General features: G+C 36.8%; 1 protein-coding gene across 2 annotated transcripts in view; it reads right to left on the bottom strand.

Annotated features, from left to right (window-relative positions):
* Positions 1-6,936: 6,936 nt before the first annotated feature.
* LOC107602213 (inositol-trisphosphate 3-kinase B-like) overlaps positions 6,937-18,421 on the bottom strand; it is a 30,328-nt gene continuing 18,843 nt past the window's right edge. For both annotated transcript variants that reach the window (XM_016294656.1, XM_016294657.1), the window contains exons 3-8: positions 14,085-14,184; positions 13,692-13,905; positions 12,038-12,242; positions 9,722-9,823; positions 8,194-8,265; positions 6,937-7,577 (exon numbers count right to left, since the gene is read on the bottom strand). In XM_016294656.1, coding sequence (XP_016150142.1) covers positions 7,359-7,577; positions 8,194-8,265; positions 9,722-9,823; positions 12,038-12,242; positions 13,692-13,905; positions 14,085-14,184 — 912 coding nt within the window. In that variant the 3' untranslated portion in view covers positions 6,937-7,358. The remainder of the gene's footprint in view (positions 7,578-8,193; positions 8,266-9,721; positions 9,824-12,037; positions 12,243-13,691; positions 13,906-14,084; positions 14,185-18,421) is intronic.

Genomic DNA, 18,421 nt, shown 5'->3' with positions numbered 1-18,421 from the left:
GGGGGGGGGGGGGGGGGGGGTAAGTGATTAATGACCAAAAAAAATTTAATTTTGGGGTGGAGTATCCCTTTAAGGCCCACTGGAATACTTGCTTCTGATTGGTCAATCGCAGTTTTTTCGTCCTTCGCGATCCAGCGCTGTCTTTTCGTATCAACGAAAATTCTAATAACTGAATGGCGCCATCTATCGGCTCAAACGGTAGCTGCCTAGATTAAACATGGCCTGGGATTGTTGTGGAAAACGTGATCACTTTGATTGATTGCTAAACTCAGTCTCAGGACAACATCTAATAAACAAGGTACAGGTAAGACAAACAAATAGCTAGATGAGAGAGAAGTTAACAGAGGATGACATGTAACTTGGATTGCTTATCATTGCTATATTAATTGATTCAGCATTCGTCTGTGGCCCAAACCGATTGTTATCTACTTAGTATTGGGCTATTTTAATTTATAGCCTATTATAATTCATCTGTATAATAATTTGTCAGATGTAGATAAATATATATTTTTTATTTTAAATTCATTTGAGTATTATTTGTAAGGCCTGTGTGTGTCACATTCTATTGATTAGTCCAAGGTGTAGAATTAATGAAAGCTCTTTATTGATTTGCCTCATTTTCTGTGTATCAGTCATCATGATTAGATGCAAGATGAACGCAAATTTGATCTATAGATTAAATGCTAGTTAATGCAAGTTAAACTTTATCAGTATTCACTTCTTCCATACAGAGAATCGATACTCTTTCTGAATTAGGACTAAAGATTTGCCAAAATTCTGGTGTCTCTCCTGAGCTTTGTATATTCCTCTGAGCAGCTGCTCTGAAGTTTGACTTGTATGACTGAATATATTTTTTAGCACTGTGCTTTCTGATGCCAGACAGTGCTTTGTGGGTAGAGTATCTCTCTGGGTCAAGGGCTTCATATATTTTTTTAATGTTTTTGCTGTATGGTCCTTTTTATTAGTATAGTTGTGTGTGTGAGGCTGGTGGGCGGTTGGCTTCCTCACTCTTGAACATGGCCTCACTCCAAGCTCCCTGCTCCCCAGGCTAATATTTCTGAGGCTCATTGCCAGCACTGTGACTCAGTCCAAGTATGACTAAATAAGGAAGTCCAGTTTATTCGACAGCAGAAAATAAAAAAATAAGCTGCTTAACCTCCATTATTTATGCCATATAAAAATAGTTTTATTTGTTCACACTCTGCTGCACCATAGGCTAATAGCTACATCTGATCAGGTCAGGATAGATGGATGCCAAAAATATGTAACCACTGTACAGACTGCTGGTCTGTATTACTGACTGAACCTTTATCTGTTTTAAGTGTCTCAATGTCAAGAGGAAGTAATTTGGGGGAAAAAATGGATAAGGTTTCGACCAGGGATCCTCAAATCTGAGATCCACTTTCCTGCAGAGTTTAGCTCTAACCCTAATCAAACACACCTGAGCAAGCTAATCAATGTCTTCAGGATCATTAGAAAATCACAGGTAGGTGAGTTTGATCAGGGTTGGAGCTAAACTCTGCAGAGCATTGGCCCTCCAGGGCAAGATTTGAGAAACCCTGGTTTAGACTATGTCAGTGCATTAAACAAAAGAGACACTAGGTGGCAACTATTCACTTTGAAAGAACAAAGAACAGAACTTGCTTTAATCATAGGGTGTTATTTACCAGTTTAAGACTTTTAAAGGTATATCATGGAACTTACTTTTTGTGCTGGTGTTCAGATGTCTGTTTGACCTTCCATCTAGTGACCATTTATTTATCTCCTGCAAGGTATAGAAAGCATTTCTTTCCCAAAATATATCTTTTGCTGGCAGTTCTTACATGTAAAATATAAATACACTATGGCCAAAAGTATGTTCTTCCCAGAAGAATAGTTGTTATTAATGGAATTGTTGAACCAAATTTTACTCGCCCTCGGGCCATCCAAGATGTAGTTGAATTTGTTTCTTCCTTCATCAGAACAGATTTAGATAAATTTAGCATTACATCACTTGCTCACCAATGGATCCTCTGCAGTGAATGGGTGCCGCCAGAGTCCAAACAGCTGATAAAAACATCACTATAATCCACAAGTAATTTGCATGACTCCAGTCCATTAGTTAACATCTTGGGAAGTGGAAAGCTGAGTCATCAAAATATTGCCTCTGGCTAATATACAAGTCCTCTATCCATAATATTGCTTTCATAAGTTAAAATGTCCATCCCCTGTTGGTTGAACTATTCCTTTAATTCTCTTGGTTTTCAATAAAAATGTTTAACTAGCATAAATTGGGTACATTGTTCAGGTCTCCAGATACTTTTGGCTGTGTATGTAGTGTTAAGTAAAATAAAGTGGAAGGAGATGGCATAAACTATATGGTTCTACATAACTCATTACTTTTATTACAAAATAGGAGCACTGACATCTATGTCCCAATGGCAGCCTGTTGAAATTTAAAAAAAAATTTAAATAGGGATGCAGTGATATTAAAATCCTGACAATAAATCAATAATTCCTTTTTATGTTATGGCTGACAACCAATAAATAGTCAATATTGTAGTTCCATACTAATTTGTCTAAAAATACATAATAATAAATTAAAAACTAACATTTTGGAAACACAATGTTACAATGTACAATATGAAAAAAAGTATTAACTTTAAAATTTGCGAAAGGCTACATTAATTCATTATTCTCTTAATCTGTATTTAATTAATCTGTAAAATCACCAGATTTACAAACATCCATAAGTAAAAGCCAAACCATGTGTATTTTTGACAAATTGATCTGGTAAAATTGTACAACCAAGCATAATAATTCATTGCTGCATTAAGATGGCAAACATACAGCAGGGTTGAGCTGTGTAAATGTTCCTTGTGCAGCAAGGCCTTGACATAACATAATGCAACGGGGTCAAATGTCACTGGTTTCAGAGATTTATTTTCTTAAAGAGACAGAGCACTCTCTGAAGACATTTGCACATTTTTTTACACAGCAATGAGCTTAGCTTACATTACAGTGAACCGCTATATCACCAAGATATGGGAGGTAAAGCCAAACAAACAAGAGAAGAAAAAACAATGCAGCTACATTTAGTGTTCTTGTGCAAAATATAACAAAATATAAATATAAGTATGCATATGACACCACTAGAAATTCCCACAGTTTATGACCTCTCACAAATATGGCATGCAATGTAAAACATTGAGGGCAAGAAGAAGGACTTGGTCAGTTTAGTTTGTTCTTTGTAATACAGCACCGTAAACAGCAGGGGGAGTACTTACTTCTATTTTTAAGCGTGTGTAGGGAGAAAGTACATCTGGCTTTAAGATTTACTTTGGAAAAATGTAATTTTGGGAGAATAAATAAACCCGAAACCTCTTAGACCGGATTAAAGCTGCTGTAAGCAATTGTATTTACGCCTCTAAAAGCAAAAATATTTTTGGTTTCCAAACAAGTCTCCTTTTTCTTTTATTATTGGGCTAGTGACACATCTTGTGGTAGATGTCGTTACTAAACCATCATTATGGCAAAGAGTATGTTTCTGGAAAGTAGCCATGTGTTAAAAAATATTAGAGATATTTTCCTCTCTCTTGACTAACAAACAGCAGTTGTTTTGGCTGTTTACACTGCCAGAATAGAGAAGTGTTATTTTTCCTAGCAAGTGTTTCATTGTATTATTATGTATGATTTATATGTGTCACATTTTTAGGGCTGTAATTTTTTCATATAATTAGATCTTTTTCTCTCTCTTGGCTAACCAGCAGCAATTTTGTGCCTGATTACAGAACCAGAAGAGAAGTATTATTTCTCCCATAGTCAAATAGCGAGGACAGTTTGTGTGTGTTAGGCCTATTAAAAATCACTTACAGCAGCTATGATTTGACCCATTCCATTTTTCCTACCCATTTTAAGCATGTTTAGGGAACTGCAGCTGTGGGACAGGGATTTGAGAAATGTTTCCACACCACCCGTTAACCTTTTGTCCTCTCTGTTCCTTTTGCATTCATAAAAGGTCATTTAACGACAGCAAAATCTCATCATAAATAAAATGATGGATAAAAACACGTGGTGACATTTGGTTGGAGGCCTCTCGATAACCCCTCTGCCTTTACTGTGTGACTGGAGTGCGTCGTGTTGACGTCCCAACGTGTAGGTCTGCCCTAGGTGTTCCTCGCCCCGGGCTAAATCAACAACCACTAATCACTGATTGCATTTATGCTGGTGTCAGCACATGGTTTCCATACTGACCAACAAATTAGTTTTTATCTCCAGCGATATTTTGCTTGGAGCATTATCTCATTGTTTGGGGGTATGCAGGGATGGTTCATTTGCATGGCAAATAGTCATGCAAACAACAATCACCTCTCTCAAACATGATGCGCTCTGAAGAGTGGCGAGTCAGCATTCGGAGGCACTGCATCGAGCGGCGCCTTCAGGCACTTTACAAAGGAAGAACAACATCACTTAAGGCTCTTGTGACTATTCACATTGTTTGAACTTGCGTGGAATGGTTGAAATTTTTGGTCAACAGATGCGAGTTAAGGTGACAGTGTGTTTTTAAAAAAAAATTATTTTACCTTGTAGAAAAGTTATTGTTTTAACCGAATAGACAAAGTCACTATAGCGATTCCAAGGTTGGTGTTTGCAGCTCTTATGGATTTTTCAAAGACAAAAAATAGTCGAGACTGTGTTCACAGGGAACTTGAAAACATACCACAAGCCGGTAATGACAGATTTAAAGGGTTAGTTCACCCAAAAATGAAAATTCTGTCATTAATTACTCACCCTCGTGTTGTTCCAAACACGTAAGACCTTCGTTCATCTTCGGAACACAATTTAAGATATTTTTGATGAAATTTGAGGGCTCTCTGACCCTCCCATAGACAGCAAGGTAACTACCACGTTCAAGGTCCAGATCTGGATCTGGGTCAGCACCGGCGCCGCCACATGCTTGCCTCATGGTACTATCGTGAACGCGCGTCCAAAGTTACGCAGTAGTATTACGCAGTATTTTTGTTTTCTTTGTGCAAAAAAAGTATTCTCGTAGCTTTGTAACTTTACAGTTGAACCACTGATGTCACACGGACTACTTTGTTGATCATCTTGGTACTTTTCTGGACCTTGAACGTGGTAGTTACCTTGCTGTCTATGGGAGGGTCAGAGAGCCCTCAGATTTCATCAAAAATATCTTAAATTGTTCCAAACCCGTAAGACCTTCGTTCATCTTCGGAACACAACTTAAGATATTTTTGATGAAGCCCTCCCATAGACAGCAAGGTAACTACCACGTTCAAGGTCCAGATCTGGATCTGGATCAGCACCGGCGCCGCCACATGCTTGCCTCATGGTACTATCGTGAACGCGCGTCCAAAGTTACGCAGTAGAGACGAAAATGTGGAATAAAGTCGTTATTTTTGTTTTCTTTGTGCAAAAAAAGTATTCTCGTAGCTTTGTAACTTTACAGTTGAACCACTGATGTCACACGGACTACTTTGTTGATCATCTTGGTACTTTTCTGGACCTTGAACGTGGTAGTTACCTTGCTGTCTATGGGAGGGTCAGAGAGCCCTCAAATTTCATCAAAAATATCTTAAATTGTGTTCCGAAGATGAACGAAGGTCTTACGGGGTCCGAACAACACAAGGGTGAGTAATTCATGACAGAATTGTAATTTTTGGGTGAACTAACCCTTTAAAGTCTTCTTGAATGGGAGCCACTTCCTGAGAAAAACCTTGGCACTCAGTTATTATTTTAAGCTGTTCGGGCATAGGCTTGAGTAAAATGATAGATTTTCCAATTAATCATGATCTTCATTTGAATGATTCCAATTTCATTTCTTAATATTGCACCGCACTTCCCGTCCTACAGATGGCACTGTGTTCTGCTGAAATGACTAAAGTCACATCAAGGATAAAATTGTTTTAAAATCATTATAAATGTATAAAAATAGCAGAGTCCACTGCAAAATTTTAATGATAGAGGAACAATGTCCTTTGAATAACATTCAAAACTACTTTTTCCAGCTGATGAATGATAAAAACAATTGAGGGCCAATCGGAATCCATCCTTGAGCATTTAAAGCAGCAGACAACAAAACTGCAGGGCATGCTTACGATAAACGGAATATTATAGTTATAATTCTTGGTGTGAACGGGCCTTTACTTCGATTTTACACCCTGCTGCTGAATCTTTAGTGTCATGGAAAAAGTAATCGTATTTTTAATATCATAGTTGTCAATGTGTCAGTTCAGAAAGTGAATTTGCAGTCTGTTTTTAATATGATGCAATAAAAATGGCCATGTCCTACGAAATGATGCCAGGAAACATCTTTCATATTCATGAATCTTAATCTTATTAGTGAATCTTAGTGACTTAGCAAAAACACATAGCGTCAGACCCAAAATGAGTCGTTTCTTTCTAGTAAATCAAAAACACGTGGCACGCCTAGAATAGCTCAAAAGATGAATTACAAGTTTAAATTAGTCAAGAACACTCCCCTGAATATTTGACAGCATTAGCAGAGAGAGAATAGACAGTATAACCAAAATGCTGTATACTCAAATGAATCGGAATCGTATTACATCAAATTAAAGTCAGAATTGAATTGAGAATTTCTGAGTTATAATCAACTAGAAAATCTGTGTTGATACCCAGCCCTACTTGGGCACAAAAATGGCGACTGAATTTAAGGAATGTCAATATGAAGAATTTAAATATAAAGCACAACATAAGACCATCCACCAAATGGGAGAATTTGTTCTACAAAAGGCACTCAGTAAAAATGATGTATTTTAACACTACTTACATTATGTTAACAGGATAAAAAAAAACATAAAACAACCAATATTGTTAGAATCCTGCAAATATAAATATCTCAAACATCTAGTGGTCGATATGATTGTTAAAGGTTTTAAAATGTAGATTTTTGTTTCAAATAAAAATGCTGTCTAGGTGTAAAATAAAAAAAAAACGGTACGTTTTTCTGCAGCATCTTAAAACAAAACATTAAAACAATCGCAGAGTAAAACATAGCTGTAAGTGCTTTACACTTTTCCGTAACACTAGCATGTTGAAAAGAACGCACATTAAGGGAGTGTGGCTTTAAGATTCACCTGCCTGTTAAAGCACTAGCTGCAAAAATCCTATTCACACATGTTCTGAACTAAAACACTGGCATTTACACTATATGTACAGCATCTACAAGTTTACAAACATACACACTCTTTTTTTTAAAGGCCATTGCGGCTGGCATTTTTGTTTTAAGTTTTATAGTTTTCTGTTTTGGTGAGACGGGGCGATCGGTTAGGATAGCTTTAGGGGAACCCAGCAAGGTTTTGAACTGTAGTGCAGGAGGGAGAGGAGATGGAATCCTCTTACTCTAGTGGAGGTTTAGGCGTTAGCACACTGGAAATAATGTCTATGAGGTGGTCTAGGCCGTAGAGGTAGCCGTCTTCTCTGTTACCCTCCACCCAGGTGGCCCTGTGGCTCAGCTCCTGCCCCTCCGGCAATGGAGTAGTCTTCCCAAAGTCTATCATCCACACTTTTGCCTGCTGCCGTTTGTCATGGACGAAGAGTAGAGAACTGCCAATCACCTGAACACGAGAGATGCGAAGAGTTGGGACACACGCACAACACGGAAATGCGTTAAATGTCCAAATCTGTTCCTAGCGTGTCGCATCTTTACAAGACTTTAAATGGTTCATCACAAATACATGTGTAAACATGACACAATAGACACAAAAATCCTGTTTCCATTATGTTTGTGCTGCAAACACACGCTCACTTATTAAACAGATATAACTGTGCCCTGTTTTTCCAGCATGCAGTTTGTTTTTGTTATCTATTAATGTGAATAAACAAGGCTCTGTGTTTGCATAGCCTGTTCTACCTCCTTGTATTAAAACAAAGTTCTGACACTGACGACGCATGAAGTGTATCTAGAATATTTGTCTTTAAAGTCTATTAAAAGAGGTTGTGTAACTCTTTGTTTTAATACAACCCAGTTGCTATTCTGGCTTTGAGCATCCAGTGTAATCAGATAATTACTTCAGAGCCGGTCTTTGCATGGATGCTATTGTGTATTATTTTTCCACATTTTCACATGCTATCATCACATGGGTGGGTAAAAGGTTACATTTACTAATTCCTCCATGGTCTTAAGTGCAGCTAATGTGTTTTAAGATGATAAACAAAAGTGTGACTGTTTACCTCGTGCGTTTTGAAAAACGGTGACATTTCCAAAGTGTCCTTGACCTCTTGTAGTCGGTTCAGATAGGAATGCTGAGGGAAAAGAGACAAAGTGTAAGTAACTATAAAACTATAAAAATCCCTACAATTGTAGTGTTACAAGTACTGTATTCATGTAGAATAATATTGGCTGCATGTAATAGAAAGATATAATGTAATGAGGAAATAAGGCTTTTTTTCATTACAGTAAATATACATGTATATGTCCCATTTTGGTGTCTGCATCAAATTAAATTTACTAAACTTATTTTATATACATAGAATGCATATTAAATGCAAGTGTCTACTTTAATATTTCAAATAGCGTTTGTGAAAGCAAAATGTCAAAATATGGGTGAAATAATGTTCTACTGTCATTTAGTGTAACATATATATTTATGTAAAAATGAAACATACTTATTCTAACCTGTACTTATTAAAATAGGCTATATAATGAAAGAGTGATCATGCTACATTTTTTTATATTTTAAATGATTAAAACTACTGTTACAAGAACGACATTTTAGTGAGTGTCTTTTGTAAATCATGGTAAAAATGTATGATAGATAGTCATTAGGGACAACATTCCTATTCCTAAACTTGAGCAACTTGTCTCCTCAGTCCCCAGACGTTTGCAGACTGTTATAAAAAGAAGAGGGGATGCCACACAGTGGTAAACATGGCCTTGTCCCAACTTTTTTGAGATGTGTTGATGCCATGAAATTTAAAATCAACTTATTTTTTCCCTTAAAATGATACATTTTCTCAGTTTAAACATTTGATATGTCATCTATGTTGTATTCTGAATTAAATTTGAAACTTCCACATCATTGCATTCTGTTTTTATTCACAATTTGTACAGTGTCCCAACTTTTTTGGAATCGGGTTTGTACATTTAGTGTGAAAATAAAAGCAGGTTCCTCTGTAAAATCTACAGCACATTTGTCAGACTAATCACAGAGGATCAGGATGCACATCAAGTTCCAGGACACACTGTGGACAAACATGGGGTTAAATAAATGCTCCACGAGAAGCCAAGGACAGGTTCTATGGAACTGTTTGTCTATAAGGCTGAACTTTAAAGGAAACACCCCTGTTACAACATGGGAATCCTGCCATGAATATCATTGCTTTGTGCTAGGTGCAAACATCTTATTAATATTTAAACCTGTTAAGATTACATTTACAGTACTTTAATGTCTCAAGAATACACATTACAGTCATGTGTCAACCACGGCATTATGCAAAGCGCTTTGTATTTGCATGTGTGTATTTCTCTGTAATATAATGAAGTTTGTGTGCAACTGGAAGAGTGGTTTTCCCTGCCAGCAGCTGGTTTCAAACAATAAAACCCTGAAGGGGCTACACCACACAAAGGAAACCCTTAGTTTCACAAACCACCCTGGGGGGTTAATGAGAGAGTGTAGCTCCACCTGTCACTCGCTTCCCCTCTGTGTGCCACAGGAGACTTTATAATCGACACAAGGCCCGAACACGAACACAGGCTTACCAGGATGTTTTCGTTTCCTTTGACAAAGTCTTGGAAGGCCTCGGTCACTTGTTCTCGGGTCTTAGTCTTTTTAAAGTCCCTGTTTACTGTTCCGTCCTCTTTCTGTAGAAGGGAAAGGGAAGAAGGATTGATCGATTGTGATTATGGAAGCCATTTCTTTTATATTAATATAATGATACTATTTTAGTATTTGTTCAAAGTACAAGCAATAGTAACAGTGATGCGTGCTTTAGTAAACATCTCAGAGGCAACGTGATATTGATGGACTGTGGGCGAATTAATGCGCTTCTAAGTTAAGACAATAGTCACAACAGGCATAGACCTAATAAAACAAACAACAGGCAGCTAAGCCACAGACATAACAGAAGTCTACTATTATTCAGAAAATACTTTATTTAGAGCCCCCCAGGGCATCCCCCATCTGCGACAAAAGAGAAAGACGGGGGAGCCTGGTCTTTGTGCTAATGGAAAGTGCAAAGGAAGAAGCAATCTTTCCCTATTCATGCAGGACATCTGCAGAGCGCTTGTTAACAAAGATTTATTTTGGAAAATCATGACAGAGACCAAACATAAGCTTTCTAATCTCCTCTTCCGTGTGTTAATGGAATCGTGGCTGCCTGGTTTGGCTTAATTAGCTGAAGGTTTTCAAGCTTCTCTTAAGTCTTTTTGACATTTTCCATGAGGGTGTATTTAGGGCTGCGTGCGGTAGGCCGGAATTACAGAACTGAAATCATGTTGTGAGAGCCGTGGCCTGTCACTGACTGATGTTGAGCTCAAAGGACGTGCCGCAAACAGGCTGTGTGTATGACAGGAACATTCAGACACAATCGACCTCTTGAAAAAGGCCAATTTCACCCCTTCACCTCAGTCTGAATTTCGGGATCTAATTAAAAGACGTGTAGGTTGAAGGCTGCCGTGATTCCCCAGATAAAAACAGCACTGCGCTTCCAAGATCCCTTTCATCAACTCATGGTTTAAGTTAAGCTCAATCAACAGCATTTGTTGTGGCATAATGTTCACTCTCACAAAATACAATTTCAGCTCGCCTTTAAAAATCAAGGTACAGTGAGGCACTTGTAATGCAGATGAATGGGGATAATTTTTAAAAGATTTAAAAGCAGAAGCTTGCAATTATATAAAAAAGGACTCATTTTAATTTTCTTATATTAATTGTTGTGTGAAAGCTTGTCTGTTATTTGTGACCAAGGACCACAAAATCAGTCATAAGGGTCAATTTTTTGAAATTGAGATTTATACGTCATCTGAAAGCTGAATAAATAAGCTTTGTTAGGATAGGACGATATTTGGCCGAGATGCAACTATTTGAAAATCTGGAATCTGAGGGTGCAAAAAAATCTAAATATTGAGAAAATCACCTTTAAAGTTGTCCAAATGAAGTTCTTAGCCATGCATATTTCTAATCAAAAATTAAGTTTTGATATATTTACGATAGGAAATTTACAAAATATCTTCATGGAACATGATCTTTACTTAATATCTTAATGATTTTTGGCATGAAAAATCGATAATTTTGACCCGTACAATATATTTTTGGCTATTGCTACAAATATACCCGTGCAACTTATGACTGTTTTTGTTGTCCAGGGTCACATTTGTGAAAGCTTGGCTATTATTTGAGCTGTAAATTTTTTTACATCATAATTTTTACAGTTGTTTTATGGTGTTTTATTGTCCTGCGAATATAATGCTACATGGAAAAGGTTAGTAAACAATATTCTTTCTTGTGTAAAGATTTTATTATTTGAGCTGTATAGTTTTTCAAATCATAATATTTATTCTAGGGTTTATGGTATTTCATTATGATGGCAATTAAGTGAAACTTAATATAACATTACACAGAAAGGTTAATATGAATTTCTATCACCAACATCATGTTAACATGCATATTTTTATGTCCCGTGGCTATACTTTTAAAACAGTGGTATTTTAACATTTAAAGATGGTCCTTATTCACTTCCATTGCAGTTGCCTCACTATAACCCAGATTTTAATTTTTTAAGAAATTGAGGTCAAAAGTAATTTTTGTGGTAATCAATATTATTGTTTTAACTCCAAAAATTGCTTTAAACTTGGAATATTCCTTAAAAACCAAATACTTAAAATAAATAAGGGAATACGTAAAATCTCAAGCACGATTTATTTCAAACTTTCAGTTGAATGAAAATAGTGTATAGTTGAGAAATCCAGTTCAAATAACGCCTTTCAAATTTTTTGCAATTTCACCTCATTTGTCTCCACAGATTTCAAGAGAGATTATGAAAAGTTTCTTAAAGGTTTCATGAACGAACGTCTCACCTTGATTCCCTCGATCCGGAAGCCTAGCGTGGCGGTGGAGCTGATGGTTTCCCTCCACTGCATGTAGCGCGGCTTAGTGACTGCTTTCTGTTCGTGCTCCTGTGCCGTGGGTGCATCGGGGTCCACCTCGATCATCTTTTGGTACATGTCGGCTCTCAAGCTAGGCTTCTTCCTGGCTTTCGTCAGCTCCTCTTCCAGATACGTCCTGCAGGAGAAAAACGACCCAATGGCTTAACTTGTTGCATCATCAATCATATTCTGTTGAAATTTGTAGTGCGCAATAAAATGCAGTTGGTCTTATTAGCTAAAGGCATGAAAACTAAATATTTATTCTCCTTTTGTTCTCCAGCTTGATTTGTCTTGGAAAGCACTGAAAAGCGTGCTGAATTTGCGTGAATCTGAAAGCATTGCATTGTTTTGTTTGGACAGGCCAGCAGAGGTTTTGTTAATATCCTGACCATCTGGTTATCACTATATTTGTCCATGTCCGCGGCTGTGATTCGGCTTGCAACAGCAAACAGAGTAGTCTCAGAAACAACAGAGAGTGAGAGTGTGGAAAAAAGTGATGAGCGATGTGTATCAAGGTCTCCCTGCACCAGTTGCAAACAAGCACAGCTATTTTTCAGCAGATTAGAGGACACAGAGCTGCTCCTCTGCTGAGTCTCTGGGGAGGAAGGTCCTGCTTCATGTTCTGTGGTGCTTGGAATGTATAACATCTGTACAAATAATGGGTCAATGGAACTATTCATTTTACAGTAACATACTAGATTTTCAACATGCTGTTGCTTAAGTGTAAGATAAGAAAAGATGAAGATTCTGTCTTAGCCGGGAGGGGGATTTCTGGTGTTCTTTTATCTTCTATTTTTTATTAGTGATTTATAGGTGAATCTCTCTCTTCTTTCTGTTTCTTTTCTTATACACAAGGGACAAAAATTTTTCAATTTGAAGTCTTATAAGAATTATAATAATTTATAAAACATTATAGATTGGCTTCTAAGCACCTGTTTTATTGTAGTATTATTTATATACAATTATATATATATATAATATATATAATTATTGTATTTATTAATATTTTTAATAAATTTTTTTTATATTGTCAGTTTCCACGTTACATTTAGTTTGTTTTAAAAAATGTATATGCTTTTGTACTTTTTCTTAGGTTTTTATTTTTGGTAATATTTCTATTTACCTTTTAATTATTTTATTCCAGTTTTAATTTGAGTAATTTTAGTACTTAAACATATTTTATTTTCATTTCTAGGTTTAGGTTTATTTTTTATCGTTATACGTTTTCTTCTAGTGTGTCTAAGCTAGAAAAAGTTACGTTGAAGTTAAAACTGAAGTTACAAGGATATACAGTACAAGGATAGAGAGCATTAATAAGTGGTTACTAATGTGTTGCCAGGCAGTTGCTAAGTTGTTTTGGGTTGTTACTAGGCATTTGCTGAGGTATCATGAGTGGTTTTTTAGGGTCTTACCGTACACAGTTGCAGTGGTGTTCTCAGTTTGCAGAATATTGCTATATGGTTTCTAGGCTGCTCTGGGTCATTTCTAGGGTGTTTTAGGTGGGCTCTGGGTCATAACTAGGGTGATTTGGGTCTTTTCTAGGTTTGTAAAGTAAAAGGTCCGATGAAACAGTGTAGCAACTGACCTGACGCCCATTTTGCAGTCCATGACACAGGGTAGGTCAAAGTCTGCCAGCAAGTCCTCCATCTGATTGTACCTCTCTCCATCCTTCTCTACATCTCCGTGGTAAGCAGGAACGAAGGGCTTTAGCACGTCTCTCATCAGCCTATCGAGACATTGCTGCTCACACTCACAGTGTTTCTTTAGGATGCGACCATTGGCCCCTGCCTTGAAATTGCCTGCAGAGAGAGAGACAAATAGCATAGCACTGGGGAGTTAAAATGTGGGCATTAGCATAAACTAACTTTCTACTATTGTGTTTTTTCCTTCTAGATTTAAAGCAATTCACATTATACTTTCTGAGTGTATTAACTGTGTGAAAAGTTGCGTGAAAAGTTATGCAATGTTTGAGGCCTACCTGCATGGCCAGCCAACTGGATCCAAGGGTACTTCTTCTTGAAGGACATCACAAATGGTGACCAATGCACCATGTTCTTGATCTTCTTCCATGATTTATGCTGTTCAATGACAAAAGTAAGCAAGATAAATCCCCAATTAAATTAAATGTAAGTGCTATAAAACTACAACAGTGACAGCAGTGTAGTTTAAACAGCATTTCAGTTTTTATGACCTTGTAATATTTGAGTGTAGATGTAATTTATTTGTCATATTACAAGAGAAAAAGAATTATATGCAAGGCTACATTAAATTATCATTTATAATATTACAACTTGCATCACAGGAATAAATTACATTTAAAAATACATTAAAATTGAAAACAGTTATTTTAAATTCTAATAATATTTCACTTCTTGTCCATGCTATTTTGAAAAAAAGAAACATGCCTGGAGGGAGATGAGTAATTACTTATATAATGAGATTTGGCAGGTGGGGTTCATTTTCCTACAACAAAACCCAGACCAGCACACAATATGCGGGAGAATAAACAAACAGGTATTTTGCATGTATTTACATATGTTTGCTGGCGCTCCTACAAGCAGTCAGTGCTGATATCATCGTTTACACAGCACAGTAAAGTGCTTTATGTGAAGGATTTATGTACAAACATGCATTCAGATTCACTACAGTACATAAAACCTGCAAATGAATAGGAAATCTGGGCAGTGTTTAAGCTTGTCTTCCTGCCAAGGTGAACCATTTCACCTGGAACCATCTCAAAATGTTCGTGCTCTATTTGGACATCCTGACAGCCTGCAGAAAACAGGCTGTTTTCCAGTTTGAGAGGAGCTGCTCTGTTGAACCATTACTCTGTTATTCCACTTCACTAAATGTCCTTGAGCGAGATCTCTTTAGCTCTCCCATGTTGGCATGGTAAACACATTCTTTACTGTGCTCTCAGTGATAGATGGGGGGTTTCCTCGGGTGACCAGGGAAGCCCCCCCCCCAAGGTGCATTTTGAGCCAGCTCTCCCAGGAAGAGCGCTTCATCCCCGGGCACACTATGACCACAAATTAGCCTTTTCCAAATCTAGAGAACCCGTCCAGCCAACAAACACAAGCCACAAAGTGTATTCAAAATCTGGCGAGAGACCCTTTGTCATTCATTTTGATTAAACAATAATAAATTGTCATCAGATTCAGTCATGAAAGTACCGAAGGTTATAAAACACATTTAAGTTAGAATTAAATATCAGCTACTTGACGGGGTGCTGTGCCGTTTTTTTTCCCCCCGAGCTGCTAGAACATCATTAATAAAATAATTTATGCAAAATTTAAATTATTATTTATTCAACTTTGTGTGTTTTCAAACCTGTGTTTTTTCTTTTCTTTCGCAGAACACAGAATGTGAACTTTTGAAGAATATCATGGCATTTCTTTTTCATATAAAAGTGACTGAGGACAGGTGTTGACATGCTTCAAAATTACAAAGACTGCACTTTAAAGTAGTCCATATGACTTGTGCATTATATTTGAAATCTTCTGAAGCCATATGATCGCTTAGTGTATAAAATGTAAGTCATTATTCACTGAAAATCCTTTTCTCTAGTAAACCTATAACTCCTGTGACCAGATCAGTGAGTTTAACTTTTGAACAAACGATTCATTGAAAAGATTTGACTAAATGAATGTTGAATGATTTGTTCAGAGACTGGATGTCACTTCTTCTCTCATGCGAAGAAGAACTAGAGTGGATGTCAAGATTTTCAATGAATACATTTCAGTCTGTTCCACATGCAAAGCTATCCTATGCCTTCAGGAACCAGTGTGTGTTACATGGACCACTTTTATGGTCTTTTTTTGTCATTTTGGAGCTTGACCCCCACCCCAGTCCACATTCACTTATACACATTAACAAAAAGGAACTTTAAAAATTTTAGTTTTTGGGTTTTACATAAAAAAAAGTCATAGAGGTTTGGAATGATGTGAGGGTGAATAAATGATAGCAGGATTTTCATTTTTGGATGAACCATTTCTGTAAGCTGGGCATTACTCACTGCAGCATCTCTGCTGAAAAGGTCTGATTTAATTTAGTCTAGAAAGAGGCCCATAAAAGGTATGAACCATCATCTGAGAGCAGCATGAGTTTTATCTGTCACATGAAGGTTGTCCTGTTCTGCTCCAGTGGAGGAAAACAGTTCCTCTCGCCCCTAAGATGCAGTTGAAGAGGGGCTGGGAGCAGTGACGTGTCTGTCAGGGCTGCTCTGTTTCCTGTGTCCCCTCCATGTCCCCCATCCTTCCTTTGCTTGGGTCACCCTTAGAGGCACATTATGGAAGCTTAGTGATCCAGAGGTCACCACCATTACTTGAGAAAGTAAAGGGCCGATGTTAATAAGATTGTAGCAATGAGAGTGTGAAGGTTCCCTATGAGCCATTTCATAAAAATCCAAACAGTGACAACAAGAATTCACATGTGTGTTTGAATATAGTCCTTTGATTAATAAATAAATAAATAAATGTTATATTATTATTATTCAACATTTGTATTGAATATATACAATTTAGAGAAATATTTTATTTGTTTGTTATGAGGAATTGTTTAAATGTGTCTGCTGACTAGAGCTTAGTGCTGGGCGGTATGACAAAAAATTATATCACGGTATTTTTCAAAATTATACCGGTTTCACGGTACATGACGGTGTATTTTTTTTTTCATGCATGACCGGGTGTTAACCATATTTTCTACTGATTGAGAGAGGAAATACTGCAGTATATTGACTTAGAATGCCCTGTTTTACTGTCATGATGAGTGAATATTGTAAAAAAATACCACACTAAATAGTGACTAAACACGACCCCTTTTAACAAATGTTAACCAGGAGTCACTCTCTTTTATAATCGTGGCATCGTCTGATAAAATCAACATGAATCTACACTAAAGAGCGGCTATGTGGTTGTTTTGGCTATATTACTTTTTTGTCTCATGCAGCGCACTGCCTGCGTCTGAGTAACAAACTAAAAAAAACAACAAACAAAAAAGTGCATGTGATATTAACAGATGACCTACGCTCATATTTATAATTCCAAAAAATGTAGTGCTAAAGTCGTGCTCGTGTGTGTGTGAGACACGGGAGCTGATGGCAGGGGGCGGTGGATATTTGTGGCGGTTTTGAACGATGAGTTCTTCTGTCATCACGTTCTATTAGTTCTACATCTTCAGTTTCGGAACTTTCACGCTAAGTAACACATACAGCTGTTCCCTCACCACAGTGCAACAGTGAAAAGGGACTTCTTTCAAACAGTGTCGCGTTCCGAACGTTGTTTAAGCGGCATACACCGGTATTGCGGTATTTTAAAAATTCATATCATAACAAAAATAAACACCGGTATTCAGTATGAACCGGTATACCGCCCAGCACTACTAGAGCTGTTACATTTTTAATTAGGTTTTTTTAATTTTTGACCATTTTTATTATTATTATTATTGTTACTATTTTAAGCATAAATATTTTTTAAAATTTAAGTAAAATGTTAATAAAAAGTTAAGCAAGGATACAATTCTGTCTTTTTTCAATTCTGTTCTTTCTTTTATTTTATATTCTGACATTTCATACCTAAAAAGGACATCCCAAATATAATTTTTTATGTTTAGGCCCATGTAGTAGTTAATAATAGTAATTATAATACAAATTATTATTATTATTATTATTATTATACAAAAACTGTTGCATCCAACATAAACAGATATTTTTGCTTTTTTATTTGAGATACATTTAAAATGATAATAATAATAATACAGATAACACAAGTGATACAGTTACAAAACACACTTATTTCAGCAGGTTAGCTAAGATTACTTAATGTGACAGAGAGGTCTGTTCGGTTGAATTAAACAAATACCTACAGTATGCAGAGGTTCTGGTTAATATTCAAGCATTTGATGTGAAACAGATGTTATCAGTGTGCTGTGGTTTGGGCCACTGCAGAAAGCACTTAAAAACATTAGGATTGATAGACAGGCCGTGTTCACCAGACATTAAGTTCAGAAGACCACAGGATCCCACCTCCCAATGACTACACAAATTAAAGTTCAGTGGAAAGACAAAGTGGCTCTGAGATAAGTTTCTATAGTGAGGGAAATGTTCAGGATGTGGGAAAACAAAACAAGTGGAAAACTCGCAGGAAGAGATGGGAGTTATAGACTTTTTCAGAGAGCCATGGTCAGGTCAAAATGACTGTTGCCCACTGTGTAAAACAACAGCTCTAGATCGTATGTTTCTGACACAGTTGTTTACTTTCACAGCTTATTTGCTCCCATGAAAAACTGAGAGATTTCTGGTTGTGAAAACAGCTGGAT

Source organism: Sinocyclocheilus grahami, unplaced genomic scaffold (genome assembly GCF_001515645.1).
Source record: "Sinocyclocheilus grahami isolate Dianchi unplaced genomic scaffold, SAMN03320097.WGS_v1.1 scaffold321.1, whole genome shotgun sequence".
Lineage (NCBI taxonomy): Eukaryota > Metazoa > Chordata > Actinopteri > Cypriniformes > Cyprinidae > Sinocyclocheilus > Sinocyclocheilus grahami.
The sequence above is the reverse complement of the archived record's forward strand: the minus strand, read 5'-3'. Positions and strand labels throughout refer to the sequence as shown.